This window comes from Branchiostoma lanceolatum, chromosome 2, assembly GCF_035083965.1.
Source record: "Branchiostoma lanceolatum isolate klBraLanc5 chromosome 2, klBraLanc5.hap2, whole genome shotgun sequence".
Lineage (NCBI taxonomy): Eukaryota > Metazoa > Chordata > Leptocardii > Amphioxiformes > Branchiostomatidae > Branchiostoma > Branchiostoma lanceolatum.
The window spans coordinates 16795440-16819362 of record NC_089723.1 but is presented as its reverse complement, the minus strand read 5'-3'; the positions used below and the strand labels follow the sequence as shown (position 1 = coordinate 16819362).

At 40.5% G+C, this 23923-nt stretch overlaps 2 protein-coding genes across 6 annotated transcripts in view; one reads left to right on the top strand and one right to left on the bottom strand.

Moving 5' to 3' along the window:
* The window catches only part of LOC136427640 (GREB1-like protein), a 58595-nt gene extending 51431 nt beyond the window's left edge, over positions 1–7164 (top strand). For all 5 annotated transcript variants that reach the window (XM_066416670.1, XM_066416671.1, XM_066416668.1 and 2 more), the window contains 7 exons: positions 291–495; positions 886–1051; positions 1473–1679; positions 1909–2082; positions 2923–3091; positions 3916–4051; positions 4834–7164. In XM_066416670.1, the coding sequence (XP_066272767.1) occupies positions 291–495; positions 886–1051; positions 1473–1679; positions 1909–2082; positions 2923–3091; positions 3916–4051; positions 4834–5009 (1233 nt within the window). In that variant the 3' untranslated portion in view covers positions 5010–7164. The remainder of the gene's footprint in view (positions 1–290; positions 496–885; positions 1052–1472; positions 1680–1908; positions 2083–2922; positions 3092–3915; positions 4052–4833) is intronic.
* Positions 7165–8254: 1090 nt separating this feature from the next.
* LOC136427643 (GDP-fucose protein O-fucosyltransferase 1-like) lies at positions 8255–23919 on the bottom strand. Its single transcript, XM_066416673.1, has 7 exons — positions 23572–23919; positions 20357–20451; positions 18938–19115; positions 15753–15852; positions 13518–13713; positions 11758–11988; positions 8255–8863 (listed from the first exon to the last, which is right to left on the bottom strand). Exons 1-7 carry the CDS (start codon positions 23783–23785, stop codon positions 8702–8704), a joined length of 1176 nt encoding a protein of 391 aa, XP_066272770.1. The 5' UTR covers positions 23786–23919; the 3' UTR covers positions 8255–8701.
* Between the last annotated feature and the right edge of the window lie 4 nt (positions 23920–23923).

Below are 23923 nucleotides of genomic sequence, written 5' to 3'. Positions count from 1 at the left end.
TAGGGCTGTTCCATAGTGTTGGACAAAGGGGTCATGCATGTACATGTAGATTTAAAGTAGTTTCATTGTTCAACTAGGCTAGCTGCATCAGAACTCAAGGAATGTCTGAATATCTAGCTTCTAGAAAATTAAACAAAGCCATAGATCCAGCCCTACAACATGTATGTAGGTTTGGTCTTCTCTGTCTTGCTCCCCCAGTACTTCCTGGGCTGACACATTTCCCAGCTCGTCTTTAAGTTTAAAGGATGCTTTTCCTAACTGAGCTCATGTTTCTGCATTTCTCCTTCCAGGGACACAACGACATCAAGACGCCGATCTTCACGCCGACGTGCAGTCGCCAGGAGCACGGGCTGCTGAACCTGTACCACGCCATGGAGGGGGGGCGCCACACGCACATCGTGGTGGTGAAGCAGTGCGAGATGGCGCTGTACCAGAAGTTCTGGCCCAACCACATCATCCTCGTGCTGCCTGTCGTCTGCAACGATGCTGGCATCGGTGAGACGCAAAATCAGTTTTCACTCTATTCTGTCTTTCAGCACAGACAATGCTGTTTCAAAGTGTCGGACAGAGGGGTAATGTAGATATGGAGGAGCTTTTTGTTCGGCTAGTTTAGCTGCATCGGAATATCAAGCTTTTTTTGACCCCATTGTTAAGGTGTTACCAGTGCTGTCATCGTGCTGTGTTAAGGACTTGATGTAACTTACCTCATGCTTTTGTTTTATAAACAAGGTTTGAAGAAATGCCTTGGCAGGCAGTCAGATTGGAATGTGGCTACCTGACTTTATGCTCAAAATGAGGCATATTCCACCAATCGCATGTGTGTCTAAGATTAGAACTGGTAGGATAAAGTGTCCTAGGCTTGTGCTAACCTGAGGTTCTATTCAGGAGCTGCACGGTTCCTGGTCAAGGAGCTGGCCTACTACAACCTGGAGCTGGAGCGCAACCGCCAGGAGGAGCTGGGCGTGCGGCGACAGGACGTCTGGCCCTACGTCATCATCATGGACGACTCGCTGGTCATGTGGAATGTGCACGACAGCACTCAGGAGGACAAGTAAGGCTGGAAAGAAATTGCACCATGCAAATCTGCTAGATGGTGGCACATTGGCAAATAAATCTGTAGCGTGTTTTTCGACACAATTTTAAACAGATTAACTGAAGAGGCTCGGTGGGTGCGTCACTCCACCGTCAGGGAAGGTCATGTTAAGTGCCTTTCCCAAGGGCACACTGTCAGGGCATGGTGAGCATCGAACCCGGGACCTAATGGTTCTGCGCCCAATGCTCTAACCGTTGTGCCACACAAGTAAGGCTGATGGGTCCTTTTTAAGAACAGTCTTAGATTCCAGAATTGAATGTAAGACCTGTGTAAACTTTGTTACTTTGTTGCAGGATATAGATGCTCACAAAGGTGTTTTATTGTAAGTTTGCGCAAAGGGTGAATAGATCTAAGTTAATTTTTCTGCACTTTCCTCCAGGAAAACTCAGAACATCTCTCTGAAGAGCATCATCCAGCACTTGGAAGCCACGCCTAAGATCACCCACTTCAGCATGCTGGGAGCGCGGCAGTGGAGCGGGAAGTCAGCGGTGGACGTGAGCATGCAGCCGTTCTCTCGCTGCCACCTCCACAGCTTCATCATGCTCAACGTGGACGCCACACAGAACGTGCAGTATGACCAAAACAGGTAGGGGGAGCTCATGTCTTGACACTTGGTTTGTCTTTTGCCATACTATATCTTGCCAGGACATATCGTAATGATTTCTTTACCATTGAAATCTACTCCTTGATTTTAGACCTCTTTGTGCATTAGTAATTAAGCTTGTTTGTAACATAAACCTAAGGAGATGTGTATCATTGTTAACTATGGTTATGCTTACTGAAAACTGACCACAACACATTTGTATGACCTGCAGGTACAACTGTGAAGACGTCGACTTCAACATGCGGATCAGCAGCGGGAACGGGCTGTTGTGCCGTTTCAACCGGTTCTCGTTCATGAAGAAGGCCATCCACGTGGGCGGGGGTATGGACTTCCCCATGAAGACCAAGGTTGCCAACGCCAACACCCAGAACATCACTACCAGACAGTACGTACTGGTTGTTTAGTTCATTGTTGGTGCTAACACACCCTACTACTATTTACGGGTTAAAAGGGGGCATGTCCATGCTTGTATACTTGTCAGGCACATTGATTTAAGTACTTACAATTAGATAGAGGCACATTGATTTAAGTACTTTACAATTAGGTACATTTGTTGTATACAGAAATGTTGTATTGTGCCAGGTGAATGCATAAAGAATGCAATTCTTCTCATCTCATTCAGTGCATTATCTTCAAATGTAGCTTTTATGCCTGTCCTGAAGTAAACAGAAGTGCTCGTGTAGCTTGTATCTACATGGTGGGAATACACACCTGCTGTCATACATCTTCGACCTATCCGCTAAGTTTAGCCTTTTCTTAACACGACAAGGCAAGTCTAAACTACTATATGTACCAATGGTCCATAGAGAAGTGTATAGAAGGTCTATCTCCTACTCAGGTAGTACTCTATGGAATAGTCTGACACCAAATTTGAGAACGGCGCCTTCAGTTGCAACATTTAAGAATATATTGCGTCGAGTAACTACGAACTATGATTACCGAATTGGGAAATGATGTTACATATGTATATCGTCGATATTGCTGAATATGATTATTGAATACTGATTGTAACGTTATCTTTGTATAACAATTTATGTTCTATTTTCCGATGGTATGTTAAAAGGACCCCTGACCTCCTCCCTTGAACTGTTGAAAAACGGCCTCGGCCGAAGAGTGTATGTTTAGCATACTTTCAAGGCTAAATAAAGGTTGAAAAAATAAGTCACTTTGCTATTTGCTATGAAGTACGTCCGACCTCTAAGTTCCCCGTGTCTCCCCTCCTCAGGTTTGTAGCTGCGCCCGACAGCGAGGACCTGGTGCCTCTGGTGGCCCCCCCACAGTTCCTACTGGAGAAGTACCTGGCAAACGAGAGCAAGGCCCTGTTCCCCATGGCTGTGGACAACCAGTTGACTCCTGTCCTGGCCATAGACTGTTACCTCAACCTCGGCGCTCAGGTCAGCACTTTTAACCTTCTTTACCTCTGAACTCTGACCCTTTACAGTATGGAAGACTTCCTTGTCTTCCTAGTGAAACCAGGGATCTCCCCAGAAATATAGAGCAGGATGGGGGGTGTCAAGCACAGGATGCGTGTGGCGAGGGGTGAGTTCTGGAGGGGGGTGCGCACCCCTCAAGAAGAGAGCAGCCGTTTTTGCATTTTGCTTTCTCCAGACACAAATGGAAGTCTGACTGTCATTTCCTACAACTTCAGCTTTGCATTTTGTCTACAATTAATGAAATCTCGAGTTTTTAGCAAAATTACTGGCTTGACAGGGTAAAAATTGGAAGAAATATCCTAACTTTGAAAATCAACAGGATAGAGGAGCGCCACTGTTCCATTCTTTTGGGAGATCCCTGTGAAACAGAATACAATATCACTTTAGAGGGTGGGAGGATTTTTGTCAGCCCCTGCATTTGTGTTGTATGTTTGAAATAATGTTGAATGTCTGGGCAGGATGAATAGGTGAAAACAGTCAAATATTTTGCACCATAATATTCCTGCTACCTTTACCATATTGAGAATGTGTAAACAGAAGGATTGGTCGACCAATCACAACTCTCAAGAAACTCATAGAAACAAACTAATTTGGAAGGACAGGAACTCCTTTCTGCAATGAATGACAAGAAATTCTGGAGGACGAACTTCTCTTGCACCTCGAAAGAGGAGGAACGATGATGATGATGATGAGAATGTGTATATTTCTGATCAGGGTTTAGTAAGTCTAACATGGAAAGTTAAGAACCAGTATTGAATGTGTGTCTGCCTTGTTGCCCATGACAGATCTCTGTAGCGTACATGAGCTCCCGCCCCCACTCCGTCAACCCAGACACGGACTGCCGCTTCAGCGGGCTGCTGCTCTACCTGTGTGACAGTTTCGTCATGGCCGATTTCCTCAAGAAGTTCAACTTTGTTCCTGGTACGTTCGCAAACAGAGATATGTTACTGTGTACAAATAGGTGAATGTGTGAGAAGTCAGAGACGGACAACTGCACTTGATGAATTCTCGCAAACAACTGCTTTATTCAAATGAGAGAACAGGATCGGCTGTTCTATGTTCGAACGGCCGGTCCCATTCGATATAACGACTTTGCTCGTTACATTAGCACACAACTGCACTTGATGAATTCTCACAAACAACTGCTTTATTCAAATAAGAGAACGGGACCAGCCGTTCTATGTTCGAACGGCCAGTCCCGTTCGATATAACGACTTTGCTCGTTACAAATGTTGTCAAAGATTGTCTAGACCTTAGAGCCTTTTGTGTAAATGATACGTTGGACTCGACATATTCACTTACTCACATCTATATATATACATATGTATAGAGTTAGTAGACCTTACGAAAGTCGCTGTACTTAAGTTGTGCAAAGATTTCTGTGTTTGCTTAATACAGAAGTAGTTACGTTGGTTTGAAATCATTTTTCTTTGGCAGCAGTTCAGTTTTGATGTATCACAAGGTTTGAGAAACTATAACAGAACATTGATAAAGGTTAGACATCCAGGTAATAAGATATGCCAAAAAAACAGTTACTCAAGCAACTGGATATGATTTTGAAATAGTCAGACGTTTCAGAGAGCATCTGCTTTAATGCATTCTTAGTTTTTATATCAGAACTGGGAATTGATATGTTAACATATCAAATTGCAGTTCTTGTGGTACCCATCACATTTCTGACAAAACACCATCCATTCCTACAGGAGCAACCCTTTGTGTCATCTGTCCTGACCGCAACACGTTGCGGAGACAAATCGTTCGGCTGGAGCTGGAAGACCAGTGGCGCTTCCGCCTGCGCGATGAGTTCCAGACGGCCAACACTGCGGAGGACAAGCCTCTCTACTTCCTCACGGGACAGCACATCGCACGACTTAAGTAACTTACACATTCAAGGAGTTATCAATGCGCACATACGGTATGTCCATACCTGTCATTTATGCTGTTAAGTTGAGAAGTATTTTCTCAACAACTGAGCAGCTTTAGCTCGAGCCAAGAGCTTATCCCCCCTCTACAAGTTCTCAATGTGGTCTGCAGAAATCCCTGCCTTATGATCACCAAGTACAATGTATGTTTAGAAATATTAAAAACTCAAAATCAAGTGTAATGTAGCTATTACACATGTACTTTAAGGTTTTATTTGGGATAAAAGTTGTTCTCCTTCAAGAGCAACAGCAGAGGGGAATGTCAGAGTTCCTCGGTGATAGTCCTTTTTTCTTTTCTTTTTTTCATACAATACCACTTGGAATTCGGGTGCCATTTCAGGACAAATACTTTCCCTTTAAAGTGACTTGGCCATGAATGAAATACATTTTTCAAATGTAAGCTGAGGGGAAAGAATGACAGAGACAAAACCCTGTCATGAGTCCTGCAGAGCTGTTAATTTCTGTTAACACAACTACACTGTACTGTTATCCTCCAACATGCTTAATACCATATCTATCAGTCACAAAAATCCTTCATCACTCATAATGTAAATGGGTGGAGTCTTGGATCCCAAGAGCATAGGCATGTCACAGTTCAGTTGTCATTTGTGACAGCAACACTCTGATCGGCAAGGCAACCAGATACGCACATCTATTTATGTACAGTGCTGTTTTGTACCCACACTGTTGTCCTGAAGGGAACACACCCTTGTACTTGCACCAGTCTGTGATTGTGTAAGTGCAGATATACTGTATCATGAATGCTATTGTAATCAGTGTTTCTACATGTACTCTTCTAGGCATTAAGTTATAGTTTCTCAAAACTGTTGTAGATGAACGAACATCTATGGTAACGTTTAAAAAATCTACCTCTCAAAGGCACTTGTACTTAGTGCTTCATACTGGAACACCAGTGAACGCAATGCATAAGGTAAAAAGCCAGCTCTTCCAGGGCCCAACCACACCATGTAGTAAAATAGAGGTTTTCTTGGAGACTTTCCTAGCCTGGTGGGTCCAACCATTTAGCAGGGTAGTCATTTCACTGCCGCTCTCAGTGTTATATAAACTACAGTACAGCACGCTGTAATAGATCATTGCAATGGTAGTCTGTAATGGAGATACAGACGGAGTGTATGAGGAAGAAATCCTTTTGTAACTTCAAGAAAGGTCCATATAGTTTATCTGTTAACTATGAAAAAGCAGTACACAGTTGTGGTAAATATATATATATATAAAGAATATATATATCTGTAATACATTGGTAGGGACACATTCCATACACTGTGCAGAAAACCTGGACTATTTTTCTTGTGGCCTGGAACAGACAACGTCCAACAATGCAATGACACATTCTCAGGGCTTGTACATACAACATACTTAAAGTCATACTTAAAAACCTTTGTATACAGCATTGTATTCATGAGGAAAGTAACTGTAAGGTCATTTTTGTTTTAATGTACATTTTTGGTGACTGCCATGGAAAGTAGCCACAAAAAGCAGTAAGTATTTTGACACCTAATAACCTTGTCTTACCTAATTGTTCACAAGGTGGACTGCCACCATCCAAACTAATTTAGTCCATGAATGTACATATAATTTTATATTTAAGTCAGATTATATTTTAATTACCTTTGAATGCCAGATTATTTGTACTTCTTTACATGCTATATAAATATCTATGAACGTAGTAGCTGTTGAGAGTGGTGTACATGGGGAAATATTCTGCATAATTTTTACCAAACCTTAAATGAGTTGGAAATCATGTGATTCATTGTTGGAAATAATAATTAATGTTCTTAATTGCAGAAAATGAAGATTTTACAGAATAAATCATATCAGCCATAAGAATTGTTGACAGGGTTAAGGTTATAAAGGCCAAAAAGCTGCTGTTATGAAATGAAGAATCATGACTGTCTTTCTCTGTTTAGAGTACAATTTTTTGTGGACACAATATTGAAGTAGCCCCATGTACACCTCCAGTACTAGCTTAGTAACTAACCATGAAGTGAAAATGTGTGTGTGTGACTTTTGCAGTGGTGGCAGCACCTGACCTATGGTAGGTCTTATTTACATGCACCCAGTATTATTAATAAAAGGAGTGCAAAGAAATCACTTATGGCTCATGTGTATTTATTTCATTGTTGTGACATTATTGATATACATCAACAGCACGAGAAATTATAATCATAAAATTCTGTCTCGTTCTGCTCACAATATGTTTGAATACATAGTATATTGATATGTAGAGATGATAATATATATATATATGATAAAATGTATAGATAAATTTATATTCAGTTGATAGACAATATACATAAAACTTTCAAAATCTCTTGCTATAGATTTGACACCATAAAGTTTAATTCACTGCACCACATAACACCCTGTTGCCTTGCCTTCAAAGTTACAAGATACTGGCACACTTGTTGTCAGCTTGACAATCCATTATTAAGATACAGTATTGTATTGGTCACTTGATCTGTGTAGGAGGACATTCAGTTTGTATTTGATCTAGTCGATAGTGTGGTCAAGTGTTATTTATGTGCACACCTCATATACAATAGAAGGTAATTGCTGTATTTCTACAGTGTTTCACCCAATTTTCACATCCACTCTTTATCACAAATGATTGATACTGGACTGTGGAGGTTTACAAATAGTAGTAACACTTAAACACTGCCTGCAGTAGCATCTGTGGTGTTCATTAACATTGATTTCATTATAAGTAATCTCAAATATAGTTTTTGACTAACTAGACTCTAGAGTAGGTAGCATTTTAAATTTCTGTCATATACGTTTTCGCTTTAACACTTCTCTGATTAGCAGCTTTGTAAAATCATCCTGTTTGACATTTATTTTTGGTAAAACCTTTTTTAAAATATGCCTATGGTATTCACTAAAAACTGGCATTTCATCTCATATATAGAGAGAAGTCACAGCAAGGCGTAACACTTTAAACGTACCTAAAACAGGATTGGCACACCAGTTCAAATGTCTGATTTCACGGTCAGAAGCATGAAATGTGACTACAGGTAATAAAATGGTAACTACATTGCCCCATATTGTACAGGCTTTCAATAAGGATTATAGGCCCAAAAAAACGCATAAACTTACTAGAATGCAATGTAGCCTCTTCAATTGGAAAGAAAGTTTAAGCAGTAGAACGAAAATAAGACACTTTATACTGGCATTAAGTTGGATACCAGTATGTTAGAATGTAAAGCTGGTATTTCATTTAGGCCAAAAACTTTTCTTCTGCCAACCAGAGCCTGACTACTCTCCAAGCAGAGGAGTATAGGCTGGTTTTTGACATGTTTTTTTTTCAAAATAGAAAGCCTGACAAAAACGCCTAAAAACATGTCAAACACCAGCCAGACCCACTCCTCTGCTTGGAGAGTAAGCCTGATTTGAGAAGCTAGCTGGAACTGGAAGTTAAGAATTCAGACTTTGTATGACATTAACACTTTGGGAAGAATTTCAAAGTTGTTTTTGCTCCTGTCCATGACTGCTCACTGCCCTACTTGCTGAGAAGCTAGCTGGAACTTGAAGTTTAGAATTCAGACTTTGTATGACATTAACACTTTGGGAAGCATTTCGAAGTCGTTTTGCTCCTGTCCATGACTGCTCCCTGCCCTACTTGCTAGCACCGTCAGTCCAACCCCCAGAAGGAGGAGGTTTTGTTGTGGACGTCTCGCTCCCGCTTCACGAAGGACGTGAAGGACGAGACGCAGTTCCCGATGAAATGTTGCGCTTGGCCCAAGATGTACAGGTCCAGCTGGGGCAGGTGGGGGTTCAGATGGTGAACTTTGACCTGAACGGGACATAAAATACCAGTTTGACTGGATTAGCCTCTCTTTATTGCTGCAGTAGATGATGGGATAATACCGTATCACATAACTTGTAGGATAGGTCACTCGCAAAGGTCAGGTCACTGATAACACTGTCAGCGTGTGAGCTGTGGGAAACTGTCATGGCAGTCTTGTGAGAAGTGGGTGGCATGTTGCCCTTCTTTGTACTACTTAAACTCAGTGTGAATGTCACTCAACCATTTTAAGTCTCTTTGTCAGCAGACAGTAGGTAACAGCAGTACAAGGATGGATGTCTAAAGGGGGCAACTTGCATTTGTATTCAAGCTAAAAAGCTTGTGACACTCTGTAAACAATGCCCAGAATGATTTATTTGGAAAGCCAATGTAACGTTACATGTATCCGAGGCAACCCGCACCAATTTTGTGAGACATGACAGTCGTGTGGATGTTGTACTCCAGCTTCTAGTCTTTCCTTTAGTGTATACTAGAAAACCACATTGCAATTGAACGAAATTCAACCTATTTCGCATATAAACCATGATGCATAAAAAATCCTGCTTGATGAAGAAAATCGAAGTGTTCTTACAGAAATAAAGGAAGCTGAAGGATTGTTGTGTAGTTTTTTGGGTTGAAACACTTTTCCAACAACACCTAAATGCATGCTTTTCCCTGTGTTATTCGAACAGGGCTGATACATTACCTTTGAACAGAGCAGCTCTATGAAGAGTGGTATGCATCACTGTTACCGTTATCTACCTAAGATGAAAAGACTCTGATTGACTTGGCTGGCCCCATTCTAGGATCAGTCCTAATGTGACCTGTGAAACCCTCATCCTCTTCAACTCAGAATTACATATTCATTGTAACCTTCATGTAACCTTCAGATAACATCTATCCAGCTTTTATGTAATTTTCGCTTGTTCCCGGATATGTACATATCTGCTGGTCGATACATAAACAAGCTGTAAATACACTTCCAGTACTATAGTAAGATTGATATTCAAGAAGTAATGTTCTCTGAAGTTAACAGATAAAATATCTTGGGTAAGATGAAAGTCAGACATGTGAATGAAATGTTGCAAGAAAACTTTGAGGCACTTTGTGAGGACAATCACTCAGTGTTTCAATCAGCAATGCATAAGGAGTTAGTGTGAATTGAAAGCTAAATATCCTAGAGCAAGACAGCTGACATGCTAAGATAATTCTTTAACGAACCAGTCTTGCCCTGGTCACAAAAAGAGTGCTTGTAAGTACATGTTACGGGCCATTGACCTAAAAAGATAAGATCCTGACAAGATAAAGATCTTTTGCTTCTACTTCGTGTCAATTCCAGAAATAGCGTCAGATGTTTAAAAGAGCGAAGTGTTTCTACCACCTGGAAATCTCTTCATTCCGTATTCTTGCTGAGTTTATGCCGCGAGATACACGCTGGCGTCTGAAGTACAAATCTGGAGTATGGGTCAGCGATGTAGTAATGATATTCATTGCCTGGGCTAATCCTCAGGAGTAACTCCTCAGGTAATCAATACTTGTGTAATGGTTGCTGAGGGAGAAACCTGTAGGAGAGGTGAGTTGTGCGCTGTTGGCAGCCACTAATCACATCGCTTCAACGGGGAAATTCAGCCAGTTGACCTCGTGTCAACAGAATATTCACTTGCCAAACAGCCGGGGTTTCACAAAGCTTCAGGCTGGGCAACTCAGTTAGCTGAAGCAATTTTGCCGTAGTTAAAACTGCATGAGGCACGCATTTACTTTCTGTGCGGGCTCCGTCCCTTTTCAGGGCGCATTACAGTTGATAGATGCGGGGTCAAAAGATCTCAGCTCGTTTCCGAGCAAGATACTTTCTTACGTTCAGCCTTTAATTTTTCACTTCATGTCCAAAAAAAAGGAAATTGTAATAGATAAGTTAATGAAACAACTAGCTACATTGACAAATATAATGGTACAGAGAGGATATCAAGTGACTCCCCTCAAATAGTTCTATTTTTTATCAATGTTCTTATGCAAGAATCTTAGGTAGTGGGTCATCAAAGGGATCATATGAATATAGACATTGCTACCAAGGAACACAGTATTGAGATCAGGAAAACTATTGAATCATCATGTGATCAGTAAATTAAGTATTGTTTCACGAACGTCGAGCCATAAAGAGCTGATTTCTTTAATATGCTGAATTATTAATGCACTTGAGACTCACTGTAAACTGTTTTGGGCCCTCTTGCTGAACAGTATTTAAAAAATGAAACAACTTTGTCCTTGGTGCTGAACAGCATTCAGAGAACAGTTTTGTCCTTGATTCTAAACAGCAGTCACACTACGAAACATTTTCCACATAACAGTTTAATCCTTGGTCTCAAAAGCATTCACATCGTAAAAACATTTTGTTCTTATGGCTGAACAACATTCACACAATGGACAGTTTTCTCCTTGATGCTGAACAGCATTCAAACTACGATACAGCATTGTCCTTAGTCTTGTATAGCATTCATGCAATGGAACATCTTTGTCCTGGTGCTGAACAGCATCCACACCATAGAACCATTTTGTTCTTATGGCTGAACAACATTCACACAGTGGACAGTTTTCTCCTTGGTGCTGAACAACATTCACACTATGAAACAACTTTGTCTTAGTCTTGTACAGCATTCACGCAATGAAACATCTTTGTCCTTGGTGCTGAACAGCATTTACACCATAGAACCTTTTGTTCTTACGACTGAACAACATTCACACAATGGACAATTTTCTCCTTGGTGCTGAACAGCATTCACTCTACGATACAGCATTGTCCTTAGTTCTGCACAGCATTCACACTGAAATAGCTTTGTCCTTTGTGCTGAAATGCATTCACATAACCGGTTTGTAAGAAAAGCTACTCTCTCTTACTGACCCCTCACCTTTAGAGACTTGAGGTGTTGCTCTAGCTCTTCCACCAGGGGGTCATTGTCCGTGGCCACAAACACAAACTTGGCTCTTGTGGCTAGAATGGCATTTTTGGTCTTCCTGAGGATTTCTTCCCTGGACGGGAAGCACATCTTGTGACTGAGCGTCCTGCCAGCCATGATGTCAGTACACTGTGGGGAGGCCATGAAGCTCGATGTACCCTCAACATTGGCACAGGCTCGCTCCTAGAAAGGGGGAAAGTACAGTTAATAAAACAATACAAGCAATTCTATTGGAAGTTAAAATTGCCACTATATATAAAACATGTAATACATGTGCCAAAAATAGTTTACTCAAGCAACTGGATAAAATTTTGTACTACAATACATGAACTGTTCTGTCCATGATATAGTAATATGTACTAAGCTGTGTCTCTAACTAATGTTATTGACTTCAGCTCCTACACAAAAAAACTGTTCCAGGAGCACAACTACAAATAACATGAATGAAATGCTGGGAAAAACATACTCCAACTTAGTTTTATTCTTCATGTTGATTTTTCAACAGTGTACATTCAAGTAAATTGGTACAGTACTGATAAATGTTGCAATTAGCAGTGGCTGTGAGAACTATTTGCTCCATTCTGTTTAAATGTCACTTGAATATTTCACGGTAACAGCTGTTCTTCTGCGACTAACTCAAAATGTGTTGTAGTAGTGGAAAGCTATAAGAAGTGAGAGGATCCCTTTACTGAGTAAATTGCACAGTCCTGGGAACTCCAGCCCAATGGAACACCTGCAGCTATAGATAGCCTGCTGGTATCATGTACATGTAGTGTACATGTATGATTCATACCCTTCCATTAGTCTGCTTCAGACTCTACCCTCTCAATGACCACTTAAACATGCTCTCAAATGGAACTGTCATAAGAAATGCCATGAGGGCAGAAAGAAACACTCTTCTGGAGGTATTGATCAAACATGTTCAATTTTCCCTCTGCGTCTGTGCTTGCAGTAGCGGATTACTTCCACTTTGCCGCAGAGAGCTCCTGAAATGTTCAATCAGTGATACATCACAGCCTTCCCTCCGCACACTGCAGTGCTCCCAAACTGGTGATGTGACTTCACAGGACTACTGAATACAATTCCTTGAATATAGCAGTCAGCATTGTACAATCTTGTATTGTTAACTAAAGGCAGTCTCCTTGCACACACTGTACATAATTGAAAGCTAGGGTATCTCTAAATGGGAATTCACTCAATGAAAAGCTATGAATCACACTTCACAAAGTGCTATCAGAAGTGTGTTTCATGTATGTCTTTCAATCAGGAAAACTCAAAATCCATCCATTTACAAACTGCTAGTTGCTGTCAGTTCTGAGCTTGTCAGCCAGCTCAATGATCTGCGTGTCTATCGATTATTTCTGTTAAAAGGATCCAGGCACTAAGTTAAGAGGAGATTCGAAAAGCTTTCCTCTGAAGCTATTTCCCATACAATGAGGTCAAGAAACTGTAACATCCAATAAGGAGCTTCAATTTTCCAGTCCTGTAGATCAAAAAGGAGCATTTTTGACCTTAACCCTTGATTTTTCCAACTTGATAGGGTTTCTGACATTCTTCTCCTAAAAGAACTTACCATCATCAACAAGGAATCACATAAAAGCTATTCAAACAGTATTCAAACAAAATTGATATTGTTACCAAACTCAAAGGAACTGATGCAGTTCAATCAAATTCCTATCCTATACTCGTGAAAATGATTTTGGGATACTCACAAAATCAGGGCCGTTCCTGAGGTGGATTCCTATGTAAGGTCTCCCCTGGAACGTAGTCTGTATGAAGTCCTGTCCAGGGGCGGCGATGGTGGGGGTCCACTGCAGGAACTCCTGAAGCTGTCTGTGTTCCGCCTTCATAGGGAAGGATGCAGGGGCACCTTTAAAGGCCAACACAGGATGGGAGGATGGAGGGAACCTGGGGAGTAAAACATGACTTGTCACGCCCTGAATCAAAATGTCAACTAAAGGGCTTAACCTATGTTGGAGATTTTTTTTTGTTCAAATCTCACTCAAATAAATGCACTACTTTCACCAAAATGATTGTGTTTTGGGTGACATTTGGTCTGTGATTGGATTTGTTGGTTTGTGGACAGCATAGCTAAAAAGCTGTGAATGGATCTTTATGATATTTGGTAGGTGGGTTGGTGTCAGAAAAACAAAGATGAAGTTTGATAATGGGCCTCCTAGCAGATTTCTATGGTACTGTAACAGAGTTTTGATTTCTCATGTCATAAACATGCTATGGTCATTACTTTTTAGTGGTAGATAGGTCTTAGGGTAGAGAGTAATTGTGGTACATTTGGGCCCCCTTGCAGCTTTTTTGGAACTGCAGGGCCCAGACTTTAATGTGTTACTATGATATGAACTAGACAACTTTGTTTAGCATGAATTTTCACCAGACTTTGTGGTTGACAACTTCAACCAGCAAATGTCAATTAAGGACTTCCTATGCATTACGATGTTCATCGCAATAAAACTTTAAAAGTTGAGTTAAAATGTCGTAATGTTGGTTACATAAAAAAAGGACAGATGGAAACTGCAAACTTCCCACGGCGATTCAAAATGAGAGTCTCCGTCACAGGAAAGGGCTCTTAAAAAGATTTACAGTTATTGAGCTCTGCAATCCCATCAAAACAATGGTGCAAGAAATTACATGCCTGCAAAATGCAGTATACCTGCCTTCCTCCCCAAAATACCATCTGTGGCACTTACACTCAGCCAGATGTGAACTGGCAGAACCAACGTAATGCGCACAAATAAATCATTTCCAACACGGTAAAAACATTCTTCCATACAAGATTTGTTACGCTACCCAGAAGTGAAATATCCCAGGCCGTGCCACGGATATTCGCCGCTCATGAAAAATTCAGGCGCCTCGACTTGACGATATGAGATTTGGAAGGGGTATCAAGAGTACTTTCGCATGGGAAGAGATCGGGACATGACCACAATTAAACATGAACATAAATCATGTAAAAACTCTGTCATGGAGAACGAACCAGATGCCGAGGTAACAGCGTGTGAAGATACAGTTACTCTGCATGGATCTGCACTGTCAGGTGTTAAGACAGCACTGACATAATCAGATAAAAAGTGCCGACAATCCTAACAACAGCCAGTAAAAAGGATTAGAGCCTCAGAGGAATGATCAACATTCTCGCTGACATTTTGACAGATTTGAGGTACAGAATAATTTTTACCGCCATCCAGGCATGATGCAGAGCAATTCATCAGTGTGCAATGGATAGGGCAATATTGAACTGGTGTCAGCACAAATCCTATCAGTCACTACTAGGCTTACCACCTGTCAATCAGGCTAGCCAAATCAACTCAGTCTACTGCTTCTTGCAAAAACGTTTTTGTTTGAATTATTTCCCTTTCAGATGTAGCTTTACAGCATGTTAACGTCTACTTACATAATTCCCCTGGGGTACATAATTTCGCCATCCTGAAAAGATACGTCCAAACAGATCTCCAACCAAACGTCCCTCAGTATAATCTACTCCTGTATACTAGTATCTAAACTGTGCATACCCAGGGGGTGCTTCACTAGAGATCTATCAAACACACTGTTTTGAAAGTGATGGATTTAACCCGGCTTATCAATGGTAATGGAGGTTAAGTTCTTGGCTTCATAACTGGCTTTACTATGAAAAGCAACGTCACCTCCAGGAGTAAAATCAGCAAGCAACAAAATTAGATGTAGGGATTCTGCTTTGATGCAAGCTATGGGGAAACCAGGTAGATCATTTTCAGAATCAGCTTAATGAAATCATCTTTAATGAAGTTTCATACTGTTACATTTCAACTTTTACTGTTGTCACTGAACATTATTTGCTTCTCGGAAACCTGACAAAAGGATGACAACTTTAAAGGAGGAATACAAAAAGGACAGATCCCAGAACCCATGCCACTGACTTTATCTCTTGTTAGTATATATATACATGTACTTACTCTTTGGTCCAAGCCTCAGTCTGCTGGTACGTAAACTCGTAGAACACAAACTCATCAAAGTCCACACCCAGGTGGTCCCAGAACGGCCCAAATGGGTTTCCTGCAAAGAACACAATTATAATACAACATGACATGGTACCTGTCCCTGGTGCTGAAATGTGATTGTTAGTTTTAGTTGAAATCCTCCCGCACCATTATTGATGTATAGGGCGGTGCCCATCTCCGTTTCATAGCCCTGGGGCCACACTGTGGTGCAATCACTGTAGCAGGGGGCTAGTCCGCTGGCAGTGAAGTGTGTTTAACTTCCATACTGTTTCAGAAGTATGTACCATTTTTATAAGGTCTTTGGTATGACTCAATGCGCCTCTTGTCCAGAAGTGCCCTAACCCGGGGCTTGAACCCTGGTCTTCTGGTCCAAGTAATTTGAACCAGATGTGGTGAGAGACAGAAGGACAGACCACTATACCACGAAATGTAATTGTAAGCACTCAAATTTTTGAAGAGCAAGAAAGATGGAGTCTTATATGGTGGGTTTGGGGGGGAAAAGAAAGAAAATTTCAATAAAACATGGTCCTTATTGTACTTTTTAATAATGAACATTGTTGGCTACTTAGAAGTAATACAATCTAATTTCATAAAAGACAGAGTGTCATAATTCTCTACCCAATCAGACGTCTGTGCACAAATGTCACTATTCTCTGCATGTCATGTCATTATCATGTTTCACATCAATACCTGTCCAACAAAGATGCAAGTATCATTAACATAAGCTCTTAAACTGTCAAACATGATCCACTCAACACAACATGGCATAAATCTGATACATTAGATCTTGATGTATGGTCTGGGTGAACATGTTTGAACTTATGGCTTAGCTTAAGTATCAATACAGACAGAGAGCGCAGGGAGGGCTGTGGAATATCCACTTTCATCCCTCTTTCAGTTAACACAACTGGCGCCTATTTATCAAGATATTAGTGGAAATGACTTTGCAAAATTACAGTAGGAGGAAAGCCCTAACAGCAGACTGCTGTGCACTGATAACACAGATGCGCTCAACACGGGGCTGCTGTGATCAAGTGTCTTTTTATCCTTTTCTTTTCCTTAAATCCTGTTTGCCACAATTGAACAATGTAATCTCTGTAATTGAAACACAAACAGATTACGGTTTCATATTACCATATTTCAACCTTACTCACTGATGTAGTAAGAGATAACTGATACAGTGTGCACACAGAGAAAGAGGTAACATAGCGCAACCTTTGTAGAAATGCCAAGAGAAGTTATTTGATGAAGTGCAGGTGGACTAATTTGTTATCTCGGCACAGGAGTTTGTCTGCAATACAGGTGGTTTGGAATTTGTTCAGCTATACAATAAAAAAACAAAGGCCGCCAGTAACAATACCAACCAAAAGGAAAATTGTGCCTAATAAGGTGTGACCCAAATTCCCTACACAGCAATTTGCTTGATGGGAACCATTTAACCCATGACCTGCCAGCTTCACTCAGGTGTGACCCCACCTGACTTGTACCAGACGACATATCATCTTAACTCAGATGACATATCCCCTAACTCAGGTGTCTCATCTTCAGTTCAGGAACAAAGGTCATACATTATTCATCGCCACCACAGCAGGTGTACTGTTGAATAGGGAATACTAGCTAAGGATTTTGTATGTCAAGGTTTAATCTCAAAAGTGCCTTCAGGACAATATCTCGTTGCATGAATGGTAATGCATATTGACATATGATTGTAATTTTCATCCCAACATCTTTATTCTTATTCCAAGGATTATAATGCAGAAAGAAATGTCTCCTTCATGCAAATTGACATCTTACTCGTATTAATTGTAACATGCTGTAATGCAACTTGGTAGAATCTAATGGAACTGAATAGGATGGTAAATTAATTTGAACATCTTGTCTCCTTTAATTTGTTATTTCAGAGTTCATTTGTATGATTACTGATAATTCAATCTGTTGGATGATGCCAAGCTCTGTCGGTAGGCTCTGTACTCCACTACAAGTATCCCATGGGGATTGATCAAACGGCATGTCACCTAGCAACACATCCCTATTGTTCAATAACAGCATTGTCTTGAAAATCTATACAGACTGTCTGACAGAGAAACAAGCTTATTTGTGATTCGATGTTACTAAACATTAGGTCCAGACATCAAAATTCATTTAGTTCTGGTAGATACTTCATTTATTTCTGGTAGATAGTTCATTTAGTTCTGGGTTGGGAGTGGACTACTACCACTACTGCTAGATATTGAAAACAAAATACTGTTGACATCATTATATCTTGTAGAAGAGTGTGAGTTTCAGATTATAACCTGTACATGTGACTGACTGATCTTTAATGACTACTTTGTTTGGAGCTAATAAAGATGAAGAATTAGATTTTCCCGGAGTGGAAATTGGAAAGGATCCCATGCTGGGAGAGACTTCCTGGGATGACACGGTGGAAATAACACATCAATCCATCCAGACAAAGGAGACAACTTCTGAAAAGATTTAGGACAAAAGTATGGAAGGATATATTCCATACCAAACTCTTTACTATCTATATTGTCTTGCTCGCTTGCAGCCCTTTTATTCTAGTCATTTTTCAAATTCCAGCTTTCTTAGTTTTACGGAAGCAGTATTTATTCTTACATCTTCACTGTAAGGAGAGTGGTGAACAGGGTCAAGGTTAGAAGGTAAGGAAGGTAAGTGGTCAGTAGGATCATGTTAGAAGCCCCTTTGGTAGAAACCTCTACAACCATGGGAAAGATTATCATGTGCACAGAACTTTTTGGCATGATTTGTCCTCCCTAATCTCCAAGTAGATGTAAGAATTCATCTCTTTCTCAGTGTTTTAATCCTGTTTTTACAACGTTGGTACAATTTTCTGGTATAGAAAATACAATAGTAGGACAGAGTGCAAATGTTGCAACAACAGGCTTATAACACTGAGAAAGAGCAGGATCCTTACTTCTGCTTGGAGAGTAGAACTTCATTCATTTCATTCATTTATTTTACCAGTAGATACACCCAGGTCCCTTGACCTATTTTTCAGGTGTCCCTGGATACAATACACAGATAACGTTATGTAACATAATACACAAGAATATAACAACTTGAAGTTAAAACTCATTACCAGTACTGATGCTCACAAATTACATTCTTAAAAGTCCTACCTTCCTTCATGCCACATCTAGCATTGGTGTCTCTTCTGTTCCTCCAACAGTACCCTTTTCTCCTGCCCGGAGGCCAGTGAACGGGTGCAAGCTGCTCCAGGAATGCCTCCATACTGACTACTCTGTGGTACGTCTGTAACGGTTCTACTTTGAACCACTCCGAGAATGGCACATTTCTCTGCAGGAAACATTACAGGCAGAAACCATTTACTGAAAATCATAATTTATACATGTTACCTACAAAAATGTAATAAGTCATCCACCTTTGTTTTGGACTTACAGAAAATAGAGGCAATAGCAGCAGAAATGATAAAGAATGTTGCATCTTATATCTTACTCCATGAATCAAAATCAGGTCTATTATTGTGTTACCAGGTGTGTGTTTGTGTATGATTTTGTGGTCAGAATAGCTTTAAAACTGCCTCCAACTTTACAAATTTTGTAAAGATCTGAGTGATGCCTTTGCACTTGTAAGGTCAACATTCAAAACATGAAGTATGCACACAAAGGCGAGTACACAATTTACTACACCCGACCTCTTGCTACGAATGCTGATACCCAGGTCTATTGAAACTAACACTTGCATGAGCAAAGTGGTCAGGAAACCAGTTTCCAAATTTAGCAGGCACGATTTCAGCTTAAGATGCAGTCCACAGCTGATTAGCAAGTAGCAAACGACTGAAGTTGTAGAAGCCCATTAAATGGAAGAAGGGTTTTGCTCATCTTAATTGGTTTTGTTATCTCCCTCTGGTTCTCTCCTCTCCCTTTCGTGATCAATACTTCTACAGTGAAATAAATGACCCATCCCATTGCCCTACAATTGATTCAAAATAAGTTCAGAGGTGCCAAAAATGGCTTTTAATGTAAAGGGCATACTTTGTGCCAGCTGATACGTGCAGTGGTTCCAACATGTATCACGGCAATGCTTTCTTCATCAGACATCTGTAGAACTACTAATGGAACCACTGTTCAGCACCAAGGGCAGGACCAATTTTTTTAGGAAAAAAATTTGGAGAAAGGGGGGTGAAAACTTTTCCATAAAGATATTTTTGCCATGCACTTGATAAGTCAAATTCACTTCACCAGAGTGAACCTTTGCAACAACTAAATCAAGCAAGGAGTTTTAAATTTTCTATCAGGAATCATTGCTTAAATTACGGTAGCCCTATTCTGCTGTGTTGAAAGTAAACTCAACCATCCGTGGTGAAGTAGTTGAAGTTTTGCCTGATGATGGCCAGGCATGTTAAAAATGGTGCACAAAGAATAGTAATAAGTGAGGCATGTTCTGTAGTTCAAACCTTACACCGTGACTACCAATTATCCTCACTATAAGTATCCCCCATGGCTACATGTACCAGGTCAGTGCAGTTTCTTACACATTCCCGTCCATAGCAATGAAAATGTAGAGGGGAGCCTTACATCAGTTCTCCACGGAGGCAGAGCCAGCGTTCTGTTCACTGCCTTTGCGAATGCCAGGCCCCCCAGGAAATGCTCCGCTTGGTTTCCGAACCGCCCTGCAATGTTAATGAAGACATGGTAAGAGAAATGGCAGCCTTGACGCAGGAAGTCACTAATTTACTCCCTACATGAAGGGAGCGTGAAATTACCCATTTAAAAGTAATCAGGGCACTGTCAGGCTGACATTTTTAATAGAATTTTATGGAGTTGGCCAAAAGCGAGGGTGGAAGGTTGAGGCTCCTGGAATAATCTGTCCACTTAATGGTCCCAGCAACAGGAGTCAAGATGTTTGACCGACTAGGCATGACAAAGTGGACAAAATTCAGGTTCCAAACTTTTTCTACTCTATCTAGCTACTCTAGTCTAGGTGTCTAATCTAGTCCAGTTTAATCTATCAATTTGGCAAATTCTGAATCTCCCTTTGGGATTCATTTAAGAATTCTATCCTTATAATTTTTACCTATTTGTCTCTCAGACTCACACCAACATTTCTTAATGGCTCTAGGCCAAAAAGTTATCAAATACAATACAATATTAAGATTACAATACTGTTTATGTGATTCACCAAATTTAATGCCACATTTGGGAACCATTATACCATATGGATCAAGTATCACTCTGAAACACATTGGAGAAAAAGTAATTTCAGACAAGATAGATCAGATTCTTGTCTCAAACCAATTTGGAAGTAATTTGAGTTTCTGAGTTTTGCTTGGTTTTGTAATATAACTGCCCAAACCCCAGGCCACTAGACTGTCGTCCTGTAGGACAACTAGTAATTACCACACAGTGTTACTGTGTTGGAGTAAAACGACATCAAACCACAGCTGCAAGGTTTTACTGAACCTCAGACAAACCAGACGGATCAAGGCTGAATGCATGCATGGCGTGGTTACCCATTCCTATAAACAGCTGAAGGCTATTTGTCATTCAAAGTTCCTTCTGTGCTGAGGGATAACTCCAACAAGACCTGCTCAGCATGCAGATCTCTAGGGGAGGATGAAAATGTCACTTTCTGTGCAGAGTGGAGATAAAACCCCTGAGCTCCTTTCCTTTGCTCTCTGTAATAGGTCCATTTAGAGTACACTGTGCCTGATGATAAGCCCTGCTGGTCTTTTGGATGGAAAATTCATGGACGCTTCCGTGAATAGAAATGAAAAGCAGTTGGAATAACTTCATGAATAAAGTCAACAGTTTTACTCATTATGATGCAAATCCATTTAAGACGTACAACAAATGAATTGTTTTAGAAAAAAATGGTGGTAAGAGGTTTAGTTACATTGGAACCACATTAAAATGCACCTGTTCTTGAAACTATAATTTATATCATACTTCAGCCTCCAAAATTTTCTGATAGATATATATTTCTGCAGTTTACATGCACAATTTATTTTACAAATAAACTTGTCTATCATAGTGATAATGTTTAATAACTGTCCTGTGAAAAAGGTGAGTTATCTTTCATGAAAACTCTGATAACCCTGAAAGATGGAGAAAAGTTGTGGGTTTTTTTTTTCAATCTTTTAATATGTACGTATAGAAAAATGTATAAAGTTGGAAATTTATTTCAGCCAACAATACAGACGTTGTTTTAAGTTTTTCAGACCTATACTTGACCATAACCATGGTACTGAAAACCTAGTTTCCAGACCAAGAATTCTTTTAGAAAAATGAAAACAATTTGATCAGACATTCACATACATTTAGTATAAGTTAACAACCTCCCTTCATTTAATTCCCTAGCAGCTTCAATAATCTTCCATTTCCATTCTTCAAAAATTGCTGGCATGTTTCAATTAACTTCTAGAGTTATGTATTGACTATTTAAGTGCTGGAACATCCTTGCACTGATGTTAGAGGGCCTGCATGTTCTTTTCCGCAAGGCCTAGGCAGCCTATTTCAGATTTTCCGTAATTCGTAGGGAAAGCCACCTTAGTCATGTAAGGCGACCAAATTTTGCGTAATCACCTTCCTTGATTTTACCCTAATACATCATAAGGGGGTTCTTATGAATTCAGCGTAAAGTGTTGTCAGGATCCCCCATGCAGACCCTCAAGTTACACACACTGGCTAAGCAATCTTCACTGTGAAGAGCCATGTGCATGTTAACAAAGCCAGCAGAAATGAACACACTATCAGGGGATTTTCCAGTAACATTCCAAATGTTCAAAGTATGTCAAATGTCTGTGCTATGTCAGTATGTGGCCACTTATCAGCATTTGTTGGCTGGCATGAGATTTGCAAGGTTAAACAGACTTCAAGGAAAACTGACTCAAAAATGTTTTAAAAAGACCTTCAGGTGGAATCTGGATTGTAGTGAGTTCAGAGTGTAACTTGACAACTGTAAAATTCATATGTATAATAAGTGCATATTACTTAACTTTCAATCAAACGAAACAAAGACATGCTAGCATAAACTGTAATGTTGTTAGAGGATAAATGGCATGAATGAACACAATGCACACATCAAAATTTCATGATAAAGAATACACCCAGATACACCTGTCTCAAAGGTGAAATTGAATAAGAAACTATATTGATAACATGTTTTCTTCACCGTTCATACAGTGATAAGGGCATGGCTTAAATTCCCAAGTGCTTTACAGAGGTCCCTAGAGGTCCAATGTGGCGTGGCTTAACAGCTCACAATGTGATTTGCCATTGTTCTGAAACAATGATATCTATTCATCATTAATCATTAATAGACAAGAAGTAATTGATTGGCATTTAGCATCTAATGGTGGGTCACGCAAATGAGTTCATAACAATCACACTCCATCATACGGGCTGCAAGACCGACATGAACTCCTGAAGTGGGCGTGAGCGAATTTATGTAAGGGTCGTAGATGCGGTTGTTAGGTTTGTTTGCTAAAATGTCTCCGGTGAATTTGCCATAATAATATGATAATTGCGCTTATGAGGACCGATGCCAGACAGGAATTTTTCTCCGTATCAATTTCACCATAAAGAAAATAGTTGTCTTTAGCCCCCTTTGATACGTTTCGTTTTGATTACCGACACCTGCCATGGCTCAGTTACCGTGCCATATGTCTTGTGTAAAGGCACTTAACCTTATCGTCTTAAGTTACAGTCTGCTTCGCAAGAAGTCTATAAAGAGCGATCGGGTCTCCGGAAAGTTTCTGACAAGGACTCAACAAGTAAATCGCTTCACTCACCCATACACGGACAGAATAAAACATATCCGTTCGGATCCCATTCCAATCTAGGCTTGGCCACTCCGACTTTCAGCGCTCCTTCCACCCCGAAAACTTCTGCACCGTTATCCAAAACAACCCCCGGCACTTCCGGGTTCGTCTCGGCGGCCTCCAACTCGCTCTCTCCCGATAGCTCTCCCGCGAAGATCAGCGCTGCCACGAGCCAGAGATACATGGCTGATTACCCGGCGGAGATTGATCTAACGGGCGCTGTGTGCAGGTTCTCCGCGGCGGGCTGTGGACGTGTCCAGAGTGCCAAGTTGCTGCATGTTGATGGTTTTTGAAGCTTCCCTCTCAAAGTTTGGACACGACA